General features: G+C 40.4%; 1 protein-coding gene across 1 annotated transcript in view; it reads left to right on the forward strand.

The window, feature by feature from the left end:
• The window catches only part of LOC117440391 (protein unc-13 homolog C), a 125,020-nt gene extending 105,506 nt beyond the window's left edge, over positions 1-19,514 (forward strand). Inside the window, exons 29-33 of the mRNA XM_071207196.1 lie at positions 2,961-3,041; positions 10,630-10,777; positions 14,400-14,492; positions 16,278-16,437; positions 17,877-19,514. Coding sequence (XP_071063297.1) covers positions 2,961-3,041; positions 10,630-10,777; positions 14,400-14,492; positions 16,278-16,437; positions 17,877-18,162 — 768 coding nt within the window. The 3' untranslated portion in view covers positions 18,163-19,514. The remainder of the gene's footprint in view (positions 1-2,960; positions 3,042-10,629; positions 10,778-14,399; positions 14,493-16,277; positions 16,438-17,876) is intronic.
• The last annotated feature ends 5,321 nt before the right edge of the window (positions 19,515-24,835 follow it).

A 24,835-nucleotide genomic window follows, 5' to 3' on the forward strand; every position in this document is an offset into this window, starting at 1 on the left:
TAGATGGGTTATGTCATTTGGAAGCATAATTATGTAATCTAATCCAATCCACTTTATTTGTATAGTACATAAAAACAGAGGGTTTACCAAAGTGCTTCAAACCAAACATAACATTATAATAAAATATAATATTACAATAATAGATAAAAGGCACACATAAGAAAAGATAAAAGGATAAAAGGCACACATAAGAATTAGTACACGGTACACAAAGGCTATGGACAGACAATAAAAGCATACAAATCGATAAAACAGCTCAGACTGACTCGAAAGCGAGGGCAAAGAGGTGGGTCTTCAGGCGGGACTTAAAAGTTTGGAGGGTGGGCGACAATTTGACATGGGGGGGGCAGGTCGTTCTAGAGCCTGGGGGCTACCGCTGAGAAGGCTCGGTCTCCCCTGATCTTTTTCTTGGTTTTAGGGACAACCAGCAGCAGCTGACCAGCCGACCTCAAAGCCCTTGAGGGGGTGTACACCTTTCAGGGTTCTTACGGTCATTAAAAACCTGGAAATAGTAATACTTTAATGATAATACATACTGTATCGTATAGTAATGAAACGTTAAATGGCATTTAACTGACGAGGTGTTTTGCTGGTGAGAGATTGAGTTGCTTTAGCGTGTAGAAGCTAGTAAGCCTACTATTTGATTTGTTTTAGATAGGCACAACATGTTTCACATGCAGACCTTATTTTCCTGTTCCATGTTCAAATAAACCATTTTCAGTGGTACCGCTGAGAAAGAGTAATTTTTCTGGTCATGGGAAATTAGGTAAAGGTCATGGAGAAGTCATGGAAAAGTCATTGAAAATCATTGGTGAAAAAGTGTATGAACCCTGACCTTTAGGAGGTCGGAGATGTACTGAGGGGCAATACAATCTTAAAATGAACTCTAAAATGGACAGGAAGCCAGTGGAGGGAAGCCAGAATTGGTGTGATGTGCTCATGCTCCTGTAAGCAGCCGAGCTGCAGCGTTTTGTACCAGCTGCAGGCGTGCCAGCGAGGTCTTGTTTAGGCCGGCATAAAGTGCATTACAGTCATCTAGACGCGTAGAAACAAAGGCATGAATTACACGGTTTAATTTTGGACAGGAGCCTCAAGTGATAAAAACTGGACTCAACCACAGAGTTTATCTGTTTATCTCATTTAAAAGCACTGTCGATGTTGACGCCCAGATTAGGGACCATGGGTTTTGCATATGGTCCTACTGGCTTTTCCATTTGAAAGTGTAACTCAGTGCAACACTAGCCAGCCTGGTGTCTAATTGCGCATGTGACCGGAGGATGTCTAATCCCCGCGGCTCTGAGTAGGCACTGGCTCGGATCAGTGGGTACACTGTGGTTTCACTAACAACAGCGCTATGACAATACCTCAGAGAGGAATTTGATTTCACATTCAAATGTGGGATGCAAATGAATAACCGTCTATGTACCTGTGTGTGTGTGTGTGTGTGTGTGTGTGTGTGTGTGTGTGTGTGTGTGTGTGTGTGTGTGTGTGTGTGTGTGTGTGTGTGTGTGTGTGTGTGTGTGTGTGTGTGTGTGTGTGTGTGTGTGTGTGTGTGTGTGTGTGTGTGTGTGTGTGTGTGTGTGTGTGTGTGTGTGTGTGTGTGTGTGTGTGTGTGTGTGTGTGTGTGAGTGTTTACCTGTTGTTGTGTTTGTACTGATGTTGGTGTGTAAAATGTCCTTTGTGGGAACTTCTGGGTCCAGCTCGTCATCACACAGATGGTTGTTTCCGTCTCTCTCCCAAAGCTTGTTATTTATGATTATGACTGTTTTTGTTTTATGTATTTCAGTGTACATATGTATTGTGTTTCTTGCTGTGTTTGTTAAAATGTGTTACATCCTTATTTTCTAAACTCCGTCCATTATATTATATTGTATTATTAATGCATGCATATAACCTCATGTACTACAGGGGTTACATTACATTACATTATACCTACTTTGTATTTTATGAATACCTTTTAATATTCAAGTGCTCTGAACTTTGACTCATGTAATGGTGGGGATTTGCAGCAGAGTTAATTGGGCTGATATCAAACCACAATGTTTGCAGGGCTATTTTTACAATCATTTCCGTTGGGCTTCACAATCCCATGGTCATTTCTGGGCTGCACTTATCTGCCTTAGCATATGCTGCGTACGTGCATACATGTATACATCTGCATCATGGTGTTTTCATTAGGGAGAACTATTTCTTCCTGCCTGCAGCCCTCGGTTATTTTGGGACTCACCACATTGTTTTCATCGGTTTGGGAGATTACTGGAACTGAGTCAATACACAGTCAAGTGGGCCGAGTTTAATGTTGGCATCAAAAAGAGACAACTACATTATTAATGCTTTAGTTTTGTTGCAGAATATAGTTGCTCCATTTTGTTGAAAGAACTTTTTTCTGTCTCAGTCTCAATTTATAATAAGAACTTCATATTATGAATACAGAAGACATGTATGTCTGTTTAGTCTGGAGCGTTTAATTTAAAGGATGGGGAGTGTCATTTCACAGTGCTGCACATTGTGCACACTTCTTGCAGAATAGTTCATGTTGGTTCATTCTTAGCAGCTAGCACTAAGACACACAAGGGACCAGATGTGTGAAAGTCAGTAAGTTAAGGCTAAAGTAGCAGCGTTTGCATCTGTGATTTAGTTTCTTCAAAGCCCCTTTTCATAAAGCACTAATGTTATTCTCTTTGTGCCTATGAGGAAAACACCTGGGAAATAAGGCTGAGAAAGAACACATTCACGGACTACAAACAACATTTTACTTGATTAAACTCAATTTGTTAAACCTCTGGGCGCCTTGCTGCATAACAGGGGTTTTAAATGACTGCAATTGCTGCTGATTTATGAAAGATAACTAACTACTCCTCCTGCTGAGGTGCCATGGTGCACCTAAGGTCTTCCGCATTCAACTGGAGAAACATCTTAAATGTAAAGTGTTTGAACGTGCCTTTTGTTCCTCCCTCCAGGAGCATGTGACCCGAGAGGAAGCCAGAAGTCTGACTCCACGACAGTGTGCAGCCCTGGACCTCGTGCTTCCCACCATCAAGGTGAGTTTTATGGCTTTTGTTACACTGTTGGCTGTACAGGGAGTAGACACCTGGATGGCTAAGCTTGACCTTTAGAAAAAGACAGGCGAGGCACATAAAGCATAGCAGAGCAGAGAAATGCAAATGGCCTTTAATGAGAGTTGTGTAAATCAAAGACACGGAAAATGGTGAGGCCGTTGCTCATGTCATGAGCTGGGGACGGACTGGCCAGAGATGTGATTGACCCTCTTCTGCTTTCCTCTCTTACTCTGTCTAATGTGTTAGAAGGCTGGTTTAAAGCAAACATGGCATACAGTTAATGCTTGACTGGTCCACTAGTAATGTTTATGTAACGATTATAACATGCAAAAGGTGCATTCAATAAACCTGTAATGCATGATGTGTGTTTATATTAATATGATTTATTTTATATAAAATATAGAGAAATTATTTGTACACAGTCGCCTCACACATTTCAAAAAGAAAAAGCAAAGACACTTTTTTTAATTTTTCAAACACATTACTTTTCATGTGCTTTTAATCGTATTTTAATCGCAATTACGATTTTGGCTTGCAACGATTAAGAAAAAAACGTAATCGAAATAAAACGATTTTTTTTTTTTTTTTTGTATTGGTTTTTCAGTTGAATTATCCTTAATGTTCAGGGTAATCAACTGTTTAAAACATACTGTTACATTTTTTTTCAATAAATGGATGTTTTCAAAGTAAATGGATAATCGTTTTTTAATAATCGTGATATCAATTATTGACTCAAATGATTGCCATAATCGAGCAGCCCTACTTCTGACTGGTGAACTCAATGTAGCTACAAACAGATGATGCATCCAAATAAGTGACACACTGCTTATTCTGGACCAATTTGAGGGATGTAATTCATATCTTGAAATATGGAAAGATGCCCGAAGCTTCTCAGCAAAATAAGGTTTGAAATGCAGCGCTGTGAATTTACTGCCATACGACTGTTTGTTGTTAAGGGATTGTGAGACCATTTCCAGACCCAGCCTGAGTTCTGCAGGGATAATAAAAGAGTTATGGTGGAGGGGCCACTTGGGAAACACTGCATCATAAAGTGCAGAGAAATCTAATTGATTCTGCCGTCTCCAAGGAAACTACCTGCAGGTTTAGATCAATCATGTCGCTGCATTGAGATTAGTAAATTAGCACAGATCAGTAATGCCTTAGGAGAGTTAGCTGATTAAGGATAGAAAGCTAGATGTATATGTAGGGTTGTTTGCGTCACATTCTTCATACTGCAGGACAACAGCTTTGAACTCGGGATCTACAAAAGAACAAACTTAAGAACAGCCATCATACCCATCCCTGCTTAACCACAGAACATATTATAATGACTGTTAAAACACACACACACACACACACACACACACACACACACACACACACACACACACACACACACACACACACACACACACACACACACACACACACACACACACACACACACACCAAGGACTGTGACACACACACACACACACCTCTACACCATTAATATAAACAAATGTATTTTTCGTTTACCATCTATTTATTATTATTATTATGTCAATTCTGTAGCTAAATATTACCATTTCATTGAATATACCTAATGCCTTACCTTGCTGCTACTATTGCTTTTATCACTGCTGGTATTTAATTGTTCCTACTTGAGAGAGGCTAACTACACTTTGTCGTACCTGATCATAATGACAATAAATATATTCTTATTCTGAGATAATAAACAAAGACATTAGTTTAAAAGGAACTTAATGTATTGTACATATTGACTAGTACAGACACAGTCACGATGATTAACTACTAGCATTAGGTATTAATGTTGCCCACAGGGCACACATAGAATAGACTCTTTAATGGTCACACATGCAGAGCACACACAGTGACATTTGGCCTCTGCATTTAACCCATCCTAGTACCAGGAGTCTAGGAGCAGTGGGCAGCTATTGTACAGCGGGGAGCAATGGGAGGAAGGGGGTTGGCCCTGTGCCTTGCTCAAGGGCACCACGGCAGGGCCCAGGAGGTGAACCTCTCCAAGTAGCAGTCCCCACTCCATATTTAGGTCTGTTCAGGGACTTGAACCGGCGACCCTAAGGCTCACAGTCCAAGACCCTACTGACTGAGCCACTGTACGTGTTTCTGCCCCAGTATTGCATTTATATATTTCTACAGGAATATTTGAAGTGCATGTAGTGATTATCTAACTGACAATAATTTATCTGGACTGAACTTTGAACTTCTGTGGAAACTAATGGGGGATAATGGGTTGATGCACTGCCCCAAAGACCTGTTGGCAGATGGCTTGCAGTCCATTTAACTGATTCCCCATAATGCACCATTCGTTCCCTTCTGTAAACTCTGACCTGTGAGTGATCGTAGAAGAAAGACAGACTTAGCTTTCCCACCAAATCCAGCGTTGTTGTTCTAGATAGAGTTGTGTGTGGATGGACTACACATGGGATTATGTATTCTCTTTTTTTTTAAAAACGAATTTTAAAAACAAACATAACACCCTGTTATTAAAATTCCTGTTGTCATATGTAGGGTACTATTTATTTGGGAACTTCTTTTATTTTGAATGCTGGTTGGCTTAGATTTTTCATGAAGTCAAGAGAGGAGAGCTATTTAATGGTCTATGTTGTCGTCGGTTTGAACCTATCCTTCTTTGAAAACTGACAATAAAAACAGTTTTTATGTAAATGTGATTTTTTTATATAGTTAGACGTGGGGGTAGGACATACAGTAGTGTACCTTGAATTGCCTGGTGCTGAAAGGTGCTATATAAATAAACTTGCCTTGCCTTGCCTTGTAGATATTATGACCTTTGATGAAAGGACACTTCAGTAAATCTTAACCTTTCAATTTTATTTGAGTTCTCCAACTAGCAGCAATACCAACTGCAGCATGTACCCATATCATAAAACATTTCTCCAAAAGCTGCAGCTTCATTATTACTGACAGTAAGTGAAGCTTTGGTTCAGTTTGTCAAGGAAAGCATTCACTTTTGATTAGATGTGTTTGCTCGCTGTAGGGAGCGTCATTCCATGTGGGATGGAGATGATGTGGGAGGCGTGTGGTGCAGTGGGTTGTTCCTTGGTGTTCGGATCAGGGGGTCACAGGTTCAAACCCCACAACAGTCATTGGCCGTTTCTCAATCAGGAGGATGCTGGCTTGGTAGTCGCATACTTCCAAGTCACTTCCTTCAGAAACGAAGCAATTATGCTTCCAAGCCACGGCTTCGGAAAAGGAAAAAGAATGGAACAGGCTAACAAGTGTGCCTCTCTCTCTAACGGTTTCAACATAAACTGTACCGAAAATAAATACCTCACAATGTCTATCTAATTATGAACTTGCTTTACTTTCACGGAGCACATTTTTGGTGATAACAAACAAATCTAACAAAGTAACATATTTACCAACACATATTCTACGCCACTACATACTTACATTTAAATGTGTGCTGCGTCGGTTCAGCCATTCTCCGCAAGGGTTTTTGAAATTGGTCCGTGCGCAAAGCATTGTGGGGATTTTAAGGACGCGAAGTCTATATATCCTTTATTTAACCAGGTAAAAGACTCATTGAGATTAAAATCTCTTTTCCAAGAGCGACTTGGCCAAGAAGGGCAGCATGTACAAAGTTACAACAGATAAAACACAGACATGACAGGCAGACAAATACAGCTGTAAAACACAAATAAAATGGCACATTAGCCAGTCAATATGCGAAGTAAAACAAACTATTAAAATCATTCAAAACTGGCAACATTTAAAACGATTTTAGGTTATACGAGCACTCACATCTACCAATGGTGTCGTGTTCTCTGTCCTTTAAGATGGACCTGAATTCCCCCATAGTGATGAAATCTGAGAGTTTCAGCTCCTTCTGTACATTGTTCCAAGCTGTGGGGGCAGCATATCTAAAAGCTGTTTTACCCATTTTTGTTCTCACTGTAGGAACCAGCATCTGAATAAAATCTTGGGAGCGCAGGCCATATAGACTTTCTCTTTGACACATATATGTGCAAATGTAGGAGGGAACCAATCCAAGCAGAGATTTATAAATAAAACCCAACCAATGGGAAAGTCTGCGAGCAGACAAAGATGGCCAATTAGCAGCAGCATACTGTATAAAGTGCAATGGTGTACTCGATATCCACATCCACTGATAAATCGTAAGGCACAATGGTACACAGTATCCAAGCTCTTTAGGCATTGGTCAGAGGCATTCATGTATAGCAGGTCACCATAATCTAATACAGGTAAAAACGTTGCAGATATAAAATGTTTCCTTGTCTGAAAAGAGAAACAGGATTTATTCCTGTAAAAGAAACCTAATTTTATTTTTAGCTTTGAAACAACATTTTCCGTGTGTAACTTGAAAGTCAAGTTCTGTTCAATAAGAAATCCCAGATATTTGTAAGTAGTGACCCTCTCAATGTCAGTCCCTTGTGCAGTACAAATCGTGGGTAGAATAGATGGTAACTTGTTGGCATTCGAAAATATCATCACTTTGGATTTTTCAGCATTTAATACCAACTTTAGTTGATATAAATGGGTTTGTATGACATCAAAGGCAGACTGGAGGAAATATAGACTTTGCTCTATAGAAGCGGAGGAACAATAAATAACAGTGTCATCTGCATAAAAATGGTAAGAAGCATTTGCTAAATTATTACATAGATTATTTACATATATGGTAAAAATAATGGGTCCTAATATGGAACCTTGTGGCACACCCTTTGCTATCGGGAGGAAGGAAGAAAAGGACCCAGATAATTGGACGCATTGGATTCTCGCTGATAAATAATTTAAAAACCAACCTACAGTATGCCTAGATAAGCCGATACTGTGAAGTCTTTCCGTCAGGATGATAATGATCAACTGTGTCAAACGCCTTTGACAAATCAATAAATAGAGCTGCACAATACTTTTTACAGTCCAATGCCTCAATTATGTTGTTCACCACTTTAATAGCAGCAGTTGTTGTGCTGTGTTGTTTTCTAAAACCGGATTGGTGTCCTGACAGAATATCATTTGTGTCCAAGAATAATTTAAGTTGTTCACTGAGAAGCTTTTCGAGGACCTTCGCTACAACACATAATTTAGAAATTGGCCTATAATTATTAACAGATGAGGGATCCCCTCCTTTCAGTAAAGGAAGAACATATGCAGATTTCCATATGTTAGGAATCTCATTGTTGGAAAGAGTTAAATTAAAAAGATAAGTAAGCGGCTCAGATATAAAGTCTTCTGCTAATTTAAGAAAATGAGGAGGAAGTTTGTCCGGACCTGCCGATTTGTGTGGATCCAGATTCTGCAATGCTTTATGGACCTCTATCACCTCGATAAAAGTGAAATTGAATGGCTGAGCCATGGGATGGGATGAAGGTGGTGAGGAATCAACGTTCTGTCCAGTGCCCGAATGTAGGGACTCAAACAAAGAACCAGATGAAATCAAATGTTCATTAAAGCAGTTGAGAATGGCCGATTTGTCAGTGAGGGTTTGCGAGTCTGTAACAATGCAGGCTGGTAATTCATTTTTAGTTTCTGTTCCAAATGAGTTTTTTATTACCTTCCAAAATGTCTTTGGATCATGTAAGTTACTAGTAGTATTAGAAATGTAGTACTCAGATTTAGCCTTTTTAACTAGGAAGGTGAAATGATTTCGGAGCTGTCTAAAAACAATCCAATCCACTTGGGATTTTGATTTTCTGGCCCTTGACCACGCAATATCCCTTTCTTTTAGAATGCTGGCCAGTTGAGGACGAAACCAGGGATTTTTTAGCCCTTTCACCCTACATTTGCGGAAAGGAGCATGTTTGTTTATAATTCTAGTAAAAGCCATGAAAATAATCCCATGCCAGTTCAACATCACTAATGAGAGAGATCTTGTTCCAATCAAAATCCCACAGGTCATGAAAAAATGCTTGCTCGCAAAAATGTTTAAAGTCACGTTTAAAAACTATTTGTGGTCTTGTTTTTGGAAGTTTAGCTTGCCTGATTGTAGCTATAGCGCAATGGTCACTTATATCATTTACAAAAATACCAATATCCAAAAATTTATGAGGGGCATTTGTTAAAAATAAGTCGATAAGAGACGATTTATCTTGGTGTTTAAGATTAGGACGAGTTGGGCTATTGATAAATTGCGTAAGATTAAAAGAGTCACAGGTTGATTTAAAACTATTGGAGACAGAGGACAACCAGTCCCAATTAAAGTCTCCAGCAATTAAAATCTCATTAAAATCCAAGCAAGATAACTTATGACTCAATGATGATAAAGCCTCAATGCTTGCTGAAGGGGGTCTATAGCACCCTACAACAGTGATAAACTGACCCTTAAGAAGTTCCAATTTCAGCGCAAGTAGTTCAAATTGTCTGCTAAGAGACACAGATGATTGGATGGTAGCATGACATTTTGTTTTTATATAAATTGCAACACCACCACCTTTTCTGGGACGGTCACAACGAAACACATTGTAACCCTTAATTGCAATGTCTTTGTCCGTGATAGATTTCTTTAGCCAAGTTTCAGATTAAACAAGAACATCAGAATCAGAGGATTTTGCCCAGATTTTCATGTGGTCCATTTTAGGAAGTAGACTTCTGACATTTATGTGGATGATACCAAGACCCGACCTTGCTTTAAAATCCGGTCCGGACTTTCTACCCATGTGCAGCCTCAACATTTCCCCAAACCAAGGACGCGGCCTTCCAAGTATGCTGGAGATTGGAACAGTCCTTCGGCGGCACTCGATGACGTAGCATCCTTGAAATATTGACTTGGAAGCCAGTATCCTCGAGATTGAGAAATGGCCAGTATGTCCCTGGGCAAGACACTTCACCCCAAATTGCTCCTGTGGGGATTGCCCACAGTATTGAGTATGTTAGTCGCTTTGGATAAAAGCGTCTAACATGTAATGTAATGATGTGGCTCAAATGTCACCAGGCAGCTAAATGCAATCTCTGTCTACTGTATTTTAAATTGTGTCCAGTGCCTTTGAGGTTATGAGGCATATCTCCTTTTTTTACTTTGATCACGACAACAGACCCTACACTAACTCTGCAAACAGCCCGACAAATAAACCTGTGTTCCTATAATGATCATGTGTTACAGAGGAGAGCAAGGACAAAACAATATAGGGTTGAGACAGTCTCTCCGAGTACTCATCTTCACTTTTCAGCAACACCTCCTTTTTTAATAAGATCTGTCCTTGGTCACCCTCCAATCCTCCACATGTGGGAGTGGTGACAGGGTTGGAAGAGGAAGCAAAGCCCTGTCTGTGCTTAACAGGACAAATGTGCATTAACCAACCAAGCATGGGTTTCAGATTTAAATGCATGGTCATTAGCTACAAAAGGGGCAATTACTGTTGTCTCTTGTCTGGTCTGTTAAACTGTTTCCCCCTCCTTGTGAAATGCACACTGTCCACATAATAATGGGCTTTTCTCTCAGCCATCTGTATCCTGTCTTGTGTGATCTAAACAAGAGTTTGCGTCATGTTCAATGCTGTTTCAAAGTTTATGTTCACCTCAGGATGAAGTATAAATCTGTTCCTTCCTGTTTGTTTTTTTACAGCAATACTTCCATGCTGGAGGAAACGGGCTGAAGAAAACCTTCCTGGAAAAGAGCCCCGATATGAGGTCCCTCAAATATGCTCTCAGCCTTTACACTCAACCTACAGATGCCTTGATCAAGAAATATATATGCACCCAAACCTCTCAAGGTAATGAGCTAGCCAAGATTGAATTACGTTTCAGTTTAGGGAGTGGCTTTACCTCAGGCACAACATGTGATGCTGTACCATGCTAATTATTGTGGAAACTATTGTGTCACAGCCCTTTTGTCTGACACTAGTTAAGAGTAAACATATTCCAATTCAACTTGATTAACTCTATTAGTGATCAACATGAGGTCACACAGCCATTTGCTCCTGTAACAGTATATTTTAAGTGATACAGGTGAAAAGCCTTACTACCAGCAAATCAGCAGCTGCTTCTATTTGTTGTTAGAAGTGATTACAAATAATGACTCCAGTCCTGGCTTCTTTTAAGCATTATATATCTCTGTTTTCCCATCAGTGTTAGCTTCCTTTCCACAACAGTCTATGTGCTCTGAGGATATCTCTGTGTCACGTCATGTTCTTTGGTTGCAACGGAATTCGCAGTAATTGCATTTATCCCCTTAACTGTTTAAGTTCTTTATTGCATTCAGGAGAAAAGAAATAAGCAAACTTTCCAGTGGCCACTTCACCCCATAGCCTGAGGGGCTGGAAGACTTCCATGCTCTATTTCTCTCTTCCTTATTAGAAACACATAAAAACCCTGTCATGACACAAACGTATTAAGCTACATCCGAAGTGTGAAATGTATAAATTCCCATTAGCTCTCGTTCCCTCTGTCATCACAGACCCTCTTTATCTGTTGTCGTCACATCCATCCGTCTCTATGTGGAATGTTGTTACTCCATCTCTAACAAGGTGCCCGGATAGAGATTCGAGTGGGAAGTCTGCCCAGTGGGGCGTGGAAGCTTTAAGCTCCCGGCTGCTCGGTGTGCTCAGCCTTGCAGAACGATGCAAAGGCTGGCAGCAGGAAACAAGATGGCAAAGGCAGAAAGCTAGTCAGGCAGGCAGCAGGACCTACGAGCATCCATTCTCTCTGTGTCTTGCAGCCTATACGTGGAACTAGTGAGGTGGTAGATGGGCATTAGGACAGTAAACAGTGTGGGGATGTGATGATGCTTGATGAAGCACAGTGGAGACCGTTTCATTGATCACCAACCCCTGTGCTCTGACACATTTAGACCATGCTATGCTCTCGTCTATTCCCCTCTTCCTGTTTGTTAGCCTCATAGCTATTTGAAGCTATATCATTGGACAGTAATAATAACACATCTTTTAAGTAACACTTTCTATAAAAAAAAAACATACCACCCTTATAGTTCATAAAGAGGCCAACTATAATTCATCGTAACTACACTCATACATTTACATAATACTTTTCAATACACTATAGTTACAGTCATAACACTTTAAAGCTGTGACTTGTGTTGAACTACAGACAATTTCGCAATCAGATCACACCAGCAGTGACTTTAAATCAGACCAGGGGCTCAAAGTGGGGTCCTAAAGGCCGCTTCATTATGTGTCTACCTCCCTTTTTCCAGCGCCCTTAATTGCACCACTCCTATCTTTGAACTTGACCTTTACTTTGATCTGAGCTGCACACCTGTAAGCTTTCGTAACTGCATTTGCACAGTTGCAGCACCACATGGTCACATAATCTGTCCCCAGCGAGACAGACAGACAGAAGTAGAAACACCTGAATAATTAGGGATGAAAACCTCATCATTGGAAGGTCCTCGTGCAGCAGGTGTCTCCAGAAAGACATTATGCCATGATGACACACACACACACGCACACACACACACACACACACACACACACACACACACACACACACACACACACACACACACACACACACACACATAGACACACCGACACAGAGACGCACACACCGACACACACACACACACACACACACACACACACATAGACACACCGACACAGAGACGCACACACCGACACACACACACACACACAGACACACACACACACACACACCCACCCACACAGACGCACACACACACACACACACCAACCTCACTGTTGTGGCTGATAATAAGAGTCTCATATATGCTTTAGCGACAAGAGGTTTACTAATGGTGCTAAAATACATAATGCCAAGCTTTACTCTCCTATATCCACCTCGATAAGCAAGTGAGGTCAGGATGCTAATGAATACATATTGAGACATCTTTAATATTGCAGGCTTTATCATGACTTTTTATTGTTGCTGGTAATTAAAGTCTAATGCTTTTTATGCATTTACATAAATCACTGCTGGATCCTTATGGCTTCAAAATGTATACTAATTAGTGTAGTCATAAAGCATTAGGAAAGCAAGATAATTCACTACGGATGCCCCTATAGATGGTCTTTGTTTTATCATCTTTGTTCATACAGCAAATGTTTTACAGCGTTCTGCCTGAAAAGGAATCTTAGCCTGCATTCAGGCTAACGTTATTCGAGACAGTAAAGGGCAACACTTTCAATCAATTAACCGCAACTCTGCAACAATTAATGTCTTCAACTCACCCCTCTTATCAGTTACTACTCTGTCCTTTTGTTAGCCTTTTCCTCATTTTATCTGCTGACTCTCGACCACCACAGATGTATCTGCTTTTATTCTCCATTATCTACCTTATGTGCCATTCTTCTTATTCTAAATCAGCTCTCCCTTAAACTCCCCATTCGAGTATCTGCTGTGTGTCGGTGACGGTGTCCGGGAAAACGTACAAAATCTATTTATTTAAAACTATTTCAACCGTTGTAGCTGAAGTAAATGTGCAGTGCCGTTGCTCGGTTCATTTCCCAAAAGTCCAGGGCTTAATTGTGCAGCAGAAATGTGTTTTTGCCCTCAGCCTCTCGGGGCCTTATTACAATAAATCAGGGGGTTTGTTTCTTCATTACCATTTACTATAAGTTGCACCGCATGTTCGGCACATATTGATAATATATTGGATCATGCTCTTTAACCAACCACATCAGCACACCGTCCAGTGTTCAATATCTTATTGTCCTGGGGCGGGATGAAACACGAGTCAGGAAGCCCTGTATCGAGCAAAGTGAGACACATTGTCTGAAATCAAATCGTTTTCTGGCAGAAACATGTCCCTGTGTGATTGAACCTTTGATTTTGATGTAATTGCGCAAGGTGTGATGCCCACACTCCTCTCTCCTCTCTCACTCCTTTCTTGTACGTTGTTTTGCTTTAATTTAGAATAGAGCCAAATCCAATGTTTTGATTGTGCTTCTGTCGACTTGGACGGTTTGATGATTTCACTGAGCACAACATTATTTTTTGAGCGTTTCCCTTCACACCATCTGCCTCCTCCGTGGCCTTCAAACCAATTAGATTACTTCATGTTTCTTTTTTCTATCCTTGTTGTTTTACTTGTTCAGCCTCAAGCTAAAGTAAACCCTGGCTCTTGTTGCTACTGGGCTCTAATAGGGGTGAATCCAAGTCGACTCCCCTTCCTGTACCCTGGGTTTAGTTTTTCAGCTTTGACACAGAAAGGTGTTTATACACCGCTGTTTGGATCAATTTCTGGATACCTCATCCACGAAAAAAGCTGCACCTACAGTTTTGGATTGTTTCCTTTCATCCTCTCTCCATCTCTCTCACTCTGGCTTTATGTTGGTTACCCAATCCCTCTATTTCTTCTCTGTGATTTCTATTATGCCTCTTTTAAATTCTCCTGTTGTTGTTTTGGTGTGTGTTCAGGTCAGTCATCCAACGGATCCGTGGGGGAGGTGTCGATGCAAGTGACTCTCATCTCTCACCCTGGCACTGGAGAGCACAAAGTCAGCGTGAAGGGTGAGCATCACCTTTACTCACACTTACTTTGTGACATTCCTGTTTAATAGTATTAACACCTGCACATGTTCAAAGACACAGCATGGACAGCTCATGGCGGTAATCTCATTTATATGATAGTGCTGCTGCGCCATGATTAGCAGCATTGTTATAAATGTCTGCTTTGAACAGAAAATAAGGACATTAACACACAGCTGGGGTTGTACTCACTATATAGGTCTCGTTTTTTATTCTTGTAGTCACTGAGGAAGTCAATTATCATGTATTGCTTGGAAAAGTGTTTTTATCTGCGACGCTAGTACCACCAATAGTTTAATGGCGCATTTCCACTGCAGCGGGTAGCCCCGTCTAAGTGTCCTTAAGCGTCCTTAATCGTCCTCAAGCGGCCAGGCCCGTTTTTGGTGGCCTTTTCATATAGCGTAGCACCGGCTAGTGGGTACGTTTCCCCTCTTTTTCCGGCCCCATAAAATCGTGGTTCTATCAGGCCAGGGCTGAACTAGTGACGTCAACACTCTCGACTGCTGATTGGTCAGAGAGAATCGTCACAAGATCGCGCGCGAGATCATCCCTAGCGTCGCATATATCTAGAAGCAAGCTTGCAGCATTTTTATACACAGCATGTTTGTAAACGGAGGAGCTACAAAAATGGCAACGTCAAAGAAAAGCACACCGTGGTCGACCGAGGAGGTGACGGTTCCTACATCTCATTGGGGATGATAAAATCCAGCGGGAGCTCGACGGAACAACAAAGCCGATCGCCCCGCCTACACTGCGTTGCTACCCCAGGTCGGCCCTAAGCGTCCTCGCTCAGGCCTCGGGCTGCCTCGCTGGCCGTCCGAGGCTTGAGTGAGGCAGCCCGAGGCCTAAGCGAGGACGCTTAGGGACGCTTAAACGGGGCTGCAGTGGAAATGTGCCATAACATGTGGGGCTTTTCATCAAATGTGTTGACAATTTATGGATGTATTGCGACATAATTATAAAAAGACATGAGCAGTGGCAAGAAAATGAGTTTGTCAAGGTGTTAATTTATCCACTCAAATAACTCCACATATACATGATGGATTAGCAAAACGTTTTCGCAGTTAGGAATCTTGATGACATCTAGCGACATCAGCAGATCAATGTTGTTACAACCAAAAACCTGCGTCTACAGTATGACTCTCCTATCCTCCAGATCTTTGTTTCCTAAATGTCAGCGACAACGATCGGACTCATCAATGCCAATTATTTCCCTTCCCCCTCCTGAAGTCGCACCATACGCACTGCAGCTGGCAATCAGCTGTAATCAGCCCACAGCAGTTACATGACAACGTGATTGCCAGCGAGGTTACTATAGCAATCATAGATGGATGTTTCTATTTTGACAGGATAAAAACATGCACTTTAGCCTTTCTTTATTATTTTCCCTTGACAACCATAACAGACCAACATAGAATCAGTATCTCAGCCTTTTATGGTTGATGTATCGACCATGCTAAATGTTCTGCATATAATGATAATGTTGCAATTTGACTCACAGGCACTTACATCTTAAGATGATTACCAATAATATTCCAGAGAGGTGGAAATGTATCTGCTATCAAATTGTTTTGTACTTGCTCTGAAAGCATCTCAGCATAAAATACAAATGTGTATACATTCAGACAATCATCTTGGTGAAGAGGATAAAGACACTTCCAATAATGGGGCCAAGAATACATTTAAACAATGCTAATGTTTGACGAGGATCTGCTTTAGCTTAAACCTTATCTACACTTCTGATAGATATTTGTGTGTGTTTCTCAGTGGTCGCAGTGAACAACCTCATCTGGCAGACCAACGCCATGTTCCGGCCGTTTGTAGAGGTCAACGCCGTGGGACCGCACCTGGCTGACAAGAAGCGCAAATTCAGCACCAAGACCAAGAATAACAACTGGTCACCAAAGTACAACGAAACATTCCAATAGTAAGTCACCGTGCTGAGTGTTCGTTACAGAGGGGAGGAGAAAGGAGGCAAAGACTAGGGCATGTTTAAAAGCACCTATGATTATTACCTGGGATGGAAGGGTTACTTACAAAATGTATTATGTTACAATAGTTAGTTACATGTTATAAAATATTATTAGTAACTTAAACTAAGTATCACAATATGAAAGTAATGTATCCTGATTACTTTCCGTTAGAATATGAAATGCAAAAAACAAGAGAAAATAATATGTTTTTTGTTACTTAAGTGTCTTATGTAACGCAACAGAACAATGTAACCAGGAAGAAACCAAGATATTTAGTATAAAAAATGTGTCCTTTTAAATTATAGGATACACCTACAGAACAGTAGTACGTCTACCTATGACGAAAAATGTACCAATAATCTGATCATTCATTTTCTTATGTAACTTTAAGTGAATAAATTAACCTTTTTTGTTGTATCCTGATTACATAATCATGTTACAAATAATCTGTGACTCCCCAAGCCTATAATGTACATACAACCTACAAATCAAATTTCTGAGACATCCTGTACCATAACCATTTAACAGTATCTTCAGAGAAGTGTTCAGTATGCTTTCTGCACACTAAAGTCTTTCCTCCAGCAACCTACATAAAACATGATACCTGTAATACCTTACTCCAAAAGTTGTTCCAGAAGTTGTAGGTTGTGAGTGGAGTTCAAATTGCTTTACCGACACTTTTGCTTCATTGAAACTCTTGAAGGAAGTGAAGAGACGGTTTGATGAATCTTTAGGCTCTTCTTTACCACTGTCATTCTGAGCCGATCCAACTAAAGTCACACAGCTTAAACGGTTTTAGTGCGAGATGTAGCAACGCCTTTCGCGATCAGTTCAGGCTCAGGGCTGTCTGCATTTGGATTCACTTCTGGCATGTCATTTTAATTTTAAGAAGTTGTAAAAGTTGCTGGGGATATCAGAAAATAACCTGAAACAAAAAGATGGTTTGAAACAAAGAAGAATTTGAATAGAGCAATTCATTTAACTTGCAAAGTATGATTGAAACGACTCATCGCAGCCACACAGATACTAAGAAGGTTTTTCGGTAGTTGTCCCGAGACTTCTACTGACATATTATATCCAGCTGCCAAGAAATCCAAATGTCAGTATCCGAAAGCAATCAGTGTGTGTCCATGAACAATTCCTCAGAGTGACACTTTTTGTTTAATTTGATCCATCTTTAAAAAATTACATAGAAGTCAAGTTAATTTTAAGTGACTTTCAACCCTTTTGACAGTTTGAAATGGTAACTGACTTTTCTATTATCCAGGTTCATCATCTCCTTTTAATATCCTGTTATATACTGTAGTACTGCAGTGTCGTAAAACAGTCCTGATTTGGCTTGTGAACATAATATTTGTCCCCTCTCTGATCTCTCGGTGTCTTTCCTCCGCAGTGTTCTCAGTAACGAACACGGTCCGGAGGTCTACGAGCTCCACGTCTCAGTGAAGGACTACTGCTTTGCTCGCGACGACCGCATCATCGGCATGACGGTGATTCAGCTCAAAGAGCTGGCGGACAATGGCAGCTGCTCCGCAAACTACCCGCTGGTGAAGAGCGTCTCCATGGACGAAACCGGCCTCACCATCATGAGGATACTCTCTCAAAGGACCACCGACGAGGTGGCCAAAGAGTTTGTGCGTCTCAAGACGGACACACGCTCGGCGGAGGAAGTGTCGTAATGTGCAGCAAAAACGCACTATTAAAAGAGTTGTGTTGTCTTAAGTGGAAGATGAATAGAAAAGGGAGAAGGAGAAAGGGCAGTAGCAACAGATGTTCTTTCTGAAGAGAAGCTGGAGAATGTCCAAAGAGAAGCGCAGGAGGCCCACATGTGGCGAGGCAGCAAGACAGTGACAGAGAGAGAGAGTTGTGTTTGTTTGTTTTTGTGCATGTGCGTAAAACATCTGTTGGAATGTTCATTTTAAAAACTACAGTATGTACAAGTGTTTACTTAACGTATGCTTACTATTAAGTACTATATTCTACGAGTTATGTTAACGAGACATGAAATACCTTTTGTACAACATTTAGTCTTTTTGAACAGAAATTTGTTCCAATAAAGTGCCAAACCAGTGAAAAAAAGAACAAAACCAACGTATATGAATTATGGTGAACTTAGTATGTTTGAAATTTGCTCGATTATTTTGTCCGGTGTAAGTCGTTTTCTGACAGTGTGGCGTTTTGATTGTTGCAGAGTCTTTTCATTTTGCACCCTCGTTTTTTGGCTTCACGTTCTTCCTCACAGCACTGTTGTGCATGTCCTCTTCTCGGTCATGTCTCTCCCATGATTCCACAGTGACCACCGAGCAGGGTCCTGTCCCCTTGCCTTCAAACTGTTTGTATTTTAAGTCGACCTGAAAATAGACCATGTTTTTTTAAATGGCGATGACTGCTATGTAAACCTTCATAGGTGTTTGTAATTTTATAACCATGACAACAATGACGACAGCCTCCAGTGCTAACAGTCTTAGCAGAAAGGATGGAAATGTTTTCCTTTTTTTTTTTCGGGCTTTTGTTCCTTGTTTTTGGCCATCAGCTTCCAGCCTTTCTGAATGACCACTGTGAACATGAGCTTTGGAAGGCAAGCTTACATGACATTACTGACAGTTTGATATTATTGTTTCATATTTTTCCGATAACTTTGTTCCTGATAAACTGCCAAAGTTATATAGAATATTTGTACAAAAGCAATCCATTACATGTATGATATGATGAAATATGTACATGTGATCTATTACTTTTTCAATGCTTGATATATGATTATTGATAGGGTGGTAATAAGATTTTATTTTTTTTATTTCCTGTGAAGCTGTTAACCAATATGAAAGTTGCACATGTTACTTTACACATTAGTTATATCAGCTTCTGTCATTGGAATTTATTTTCTTCATAAAGGAAAGAGTAACATTTGGTAAATATGCAACATTCCTATGTATTGCACTGATGGCGAATTGTATGTCATGTAAATATATTTAGTGAGATATTGTACAAAAGTCTACTTTTCTTCAATGTGCATAAAGTATGTGCAAATGTGTTTAAACATCTGGGTCATTATGAACAATCGTTGGAGCAAGCATCTCTCGAACACATACATGTAGCATGTGTGTTTATCATGGGGCTTTTATGATTGAAGCTTCATATTTAGGTAGAGTTACTGGAGCTGAGTTGTTGAAAATTAGAATATCAAAACATTGAAAATAATGTACTCTCTGGGAGCAGTTTGATCAGGTTTGCTAGACTATGACGTTCGGTCTAAAATAGCCTCAGTTAACATGATGACAATTATGGTCAGTTGCATTTAAAGTGGACCTAATATGCTATATTGGAAAAATATATTGTAGGGCCAAACCTATACAAAACATGTCTGTGAAGTATTTTGCTTAAAATACCAAACAGATCACCCGTTGTAGCCATGCCTCATACTGCTCACACCCCTCTTTTGCAGCCCTGTTAGAGAAACGCGGATTTTGGGTCCTTAGCTTGAAAAAAAAAGAAGAGGCTAATGCCTGATCAGAATTCTACCGGAGATACAGTTAAATTCTGCTGTGATAAAACGCCATCCTGTTCTAAACCACATCAAGGATTATTTCTGAAACAATATGGAGCTCAAATGCTTTTTCTCTTGCGGGTTTATTACAAGGTGAGTTACTTTTTTGTATTTCCTGCTTTTTAAACACATGTGCTCTACACAGTACAGGTTAGCTCTGAGTGTTAGCGAGGCTTGCTAATGTAAACAAAGACGAGATTACGTTCAAAACACGCCAGGCATTGTTTCTGATAGGAACTTTCTGTGGGTCCGCCATCCGAAATGACGTAATATCGGCAGCAAATCTGTATCCGCTCGTTGTACCCCCGTTTTTAAAATATTTGGGTAAGGAGGAAAAGAGAAAGGGTTTTATTTGTTGGCGCTATGAGGTCCCTGACACACCGGGGACACATATTTCTGTATAAAAGACATCAAAAAGTGCATTTTGCATGATAGGTCCCCTTTAAATTGGTAAAAACCCTAATCTGTGTTTCAGAAAATGATTTACACCGTTTTGCAGGTCTGTTTGCTCCTACAGTATAGTGAGTGTTATACGGTGATGCACATAAAACATTTGGACAATACACTTTGGTTTCTAAAGAGCCGTTCTGAAGTTTAAAGTGCCGTGCCCACACCGCCTTACTCTACACTAAAGAGGTGGAGCACCGTAGATGTTCGCTAGCAGCTTGCGACCTGTGAGAGCACCCACCTGTCACTCAAAGCGTATTTTACTGTTGGTCACATCACTATAAGAAATATATTTTTTCATATGCTTTTTTACTTCATCAATACCTTCATCTTAGAACACCCACAATGCAACTGGAGCAGCTTCAGTACAGTCAGAGGTGTTGGTGTATGTTGCTAATAGTGGCTAATGTATCCTCAGGTGGCTAGCCTCAAGAAGAGATGAAGAGCGTGCTGCAGAGGTCTGTAATCTCGCTTCTTCCCTACTTTCACTTCTTCCCACACCCTGGATTGATCCAACCAACACTGGGATATGACATCAATTGGGACAATATATCAACCTGCACACACTGTAGCTCCATTCAAGTTTTTTTTATTATGCAAATATCCACTTGTACTTCACAAGGCTTCACAGTTTTTTATGTGGATTTGCTGCAGTCTCTCTTAACGTTACAAAGACCCCTGCATACATTCATAAAGAATATTTAGCAAGATTTTATATTCTAAATATGTCTTTCAATCCTCCCTCAATAGGAAGAGGAAGAGGTATCCTTAAAATTAAATAATTATGACTGTGCTTTGGGAACTACGGGATTGCTTAAAAGTTAAATATGTATTTCATGTTTTTGAGTGACAGGCCGAGACACAGTGTTCTGACTGACTTCCAACTCGTGTCTGCAACTTATTCACAGATATCTGAGTCATTTTTACCTGTTGATGCTCACTCTATGAAAACGCCTACAGAAACTTTCACTGGAAATTAGGGGTGGGCGATATTGAAAAATATAATATCACAATATTTTTCAAGCAGTATCACGATAGACAATATTTATCACACTATTTTTTCATGTCGGTTATTATGGTTATTTTTCAAGTTACTTAACAGTACAACCACTTACAAAGTAACAAAATCTAAAATAAAAAGGAGTATCAGACCAAAATACCATTTCGAGCTGGTTTTAATTCTGCAATGAATCCCTGAATGAACAATTCAACAGGAATGTTGATATGGCTTCCTCAGTGTTCAAGTATAGGTAGGCCTACACCCTACACAACAAACGTTAACACTGGTTTCTTCACCAAGTAAAGTGCACTCTCTTGCTAAATAAAAAAAATATATTCAAGGCACAGTTTCTCAGTATAAAAATTCACGTTACTGTTTTAGGTAGCACTAGCAGTGATGTAACATCAATACACATGAAAAGGAGAGTAAAACATAATTAAGTAAAACATAAAACATCAATGAGGAAAAGTCAGTCCCAAACAATTAAAATGTAAACTTTAGACTTGAAGTGCAATCAAAGACTTTAACATAACTGAACATCTGTTTCAAAAGGGAAAAACAATATAAATACCTTATTGATAAAATAAAATATAAGCCAACAGAATCAACCAAGACAATAAATGAAGTGCAATACTGTCTGAATCCTGACTAGACAGCTTGGTCTTTACTAACCGTTCAGTATTTAGTTACTTAACATGAAGGCTTTTACTTTGACAAAGTTAACATTTGTATGCTTGATTTCATGGTGCTTCAGATGAGTGGTTTTCAGATCGGTTGTGCTCTACTTACTGTCATTCAACACCCACAGGAAGAAATCCAAGTTTGTGGCAGAAAATAATCCCCAAAAAAAACGTCATGTGGCAAAACTTCAATGACACAATTATGGAGGCGTGTGGCGCAGTGGTCAAGTGCGTTCCCATCAGGGGAGCCATGCCCGGCGCCGTGGGAGGGCCAGGCCCTCCCATTTGACATTCCTTCCCTCGCCCAATGAACACGATTTTTATTATTTACAAAAATAAAAAAATAATTTTTTTTAAATATATATATTTTTTTTTAATTATAAATAAACGGTGAACTTTTATGCTACGATGTATGTGATGTCAGATAGTAACTAAAACCAAAACATCGACTCCCATTTCTGTTTGAATTACAAAATGGTAATTCAAACATGGTAACCACCATGCTCTAAACCAGGGGTCTCCAACCTTTCTCCACCTGAGAGCTTTTTGAAAAAATGAAAGTGGCCAAGAGCTACTTGTACATCGCTTACATTTATTCACATAGCACTCATCAGTTGAATTAAGCTACTTTTGTGTGAAATTGCAATACCTAAAGCTTATCTAAAATCTTAACTTCACATCAAGGTCCAAGAAAACGACAATTTCTCACATATTAATATGGACAACAACATAGTAAGTACATCACTGAAGATTCACATAAATGTCCAAGAGCAAATTACAATGTTTTCACTTCTTATTATGGCCCACATAGTAAATACATCGCCTTAATCACCACCTTGCAAGCATCTTATGGCACGTGTAAAATAAGTGCATTCACTCTTTTTTACAGTCAGTGAGATGACTGGCGCTGCATGGAGTCTACCATAGAGGTGTCTGCTGGACCCACTTAGGTTCACTCTAATAGAGTCATTTACATGTTCATCAGTCGGTCTTGTTCTGTATTTAGATTTCATGACATTCATGCCAGAAAAAGCTGCTTCACAAAGGGATGTACACAGAACCAAATAAAGCAGACATGTTCAGTGCTGCTTGGTGAATGTTCTTATAGTTTTCTGGGTCTACAAGGCTCCAGAAATGTTGTGAGTTTGGCTGAGACTTAAGCTGAACATGATTTTGGAGATGTATAGCCTCCATCTCCACAGGGTTGACACTGAACAGTGGAGCCATCTTTTCTTCTTCTTCGCGTTGACATGAAATTATAAACCATAATTAATCAATTGTATATGTCTAGCCTCCCTATATCTGTGTGTGACATTTTTCCATCCTCAAAAACAAAAAACTAATACTTCTGCAGTCTAGCTGCAGCTTCTAGCAACGGTCTTCTGTTAAAAAAGGACACTGAATGTCTTGAATGAGGCATCACACACATGATTTAAGTCTGAACACAGCATGACAACAGGAGTATTTACAACAGTATTTAAAAACAAAAATAGTGCATGTGGGTGCACACTTACATTCTCTGTCTTACTGAATGTATGAGATTAAGTTAGTTTAATCAGTGATTAAGTGAATAATAAAGTTTCTATCAGGTCACTATCAGCCTGTCACTCTTATTAGTCAACACACTCTCACTCCCTAAGCGTCCAATAGCGACGTTTGGTCAGTGTCTTTGGCGTCCAATTGTGACGCTCCTAGGCTCCTTCAGCGTCATAAAGGGACGCAAATAGCTTTCAACTGATTGCAATGTATTCCCATCTGCGTCGGGATTTGACGCTCATGGAAGCACGGCATTCGTTTATGCCGGCTGCCCTTAAAGGCAATGTGAGCATCCATTCCCATTGGATAACGGAGAATTTTACACCCGGAAGTAAGTACTCCTCTTACTGTCGATTGATTTTACAGTGATATCTGCACTACTCATCGACTAAAAAACACCAGATTATCCTTGTTAATTACACAACATTGATTGGTTTAAATTGTGTCCAATGCTTTTGTATTTTTCCCCTTCGATTCGGAGAAACAAATATGTTTTCTGAGTAAAGGATGGCAGAAGACACTACACTACCCAGAATCCCCAGCTATCGTTTGGCCTACACCATGTGCTCTGTTTGACAAACCCGTTTTTTTTCACCATTCATTCCGATGGCTGGCGTCTATGTCACGTGATCTTCAAATGTCTCCCTTGTGGTGACCACCTATTTAACCACTGGGACATAATTCATACTTGGAACTACAGTTGCGGTTATTGTTCCCACACGGACATGTTATGGGTTACCTATAAATAGGTGTGCCCTCTTGGCTCTCTCTCTTGTCGACCCGGGCTGCGACCCGACAACATGTCCTTTTCTGCTCCTCATTAAAGTTCCCTTTTGCACCTTCGATGCACCGCCTCTGACTCCATATCTCTCGGCACTACACTGGTGACCCCGACAAGTCTCGAGAAGTTTCCGGGACGGACCCGAACACGGCAAAAGGAACTCATGTTTCTTTCTCGAAATGCCGGGGATTTTTGGAATCGTCCGTGGCTGCCACCGGCACGCGGACTGAGGCTCGGTGCGCGCCCCGCAGAAGAGCTGGGGACGTTGCTCGCCGTTCCTGCATCGGCTTTCCAACCAGCAGGGGGACGATGCACGACCTGCTGGGTCGACCAGCAAACCGATTGCTACCTCGTGGGCTTGTTT

The sequence above is a fragment of the Pseudochaenichthys georgianus genome, chromosome 3 (assembly GCF_902827115.2).
Source record: "Pseudochaenichthys georgianus chromosome 3, fPseGeo1.2, whole genome shotgun sequence".
Taxonomy (NCBI): Eukaryota; Metazoa; Chordata; class Actinopteri; order Perciformes; family Channichthyidae; genus Pseudochaenichthys; species Pseudochaenichthys georgianus.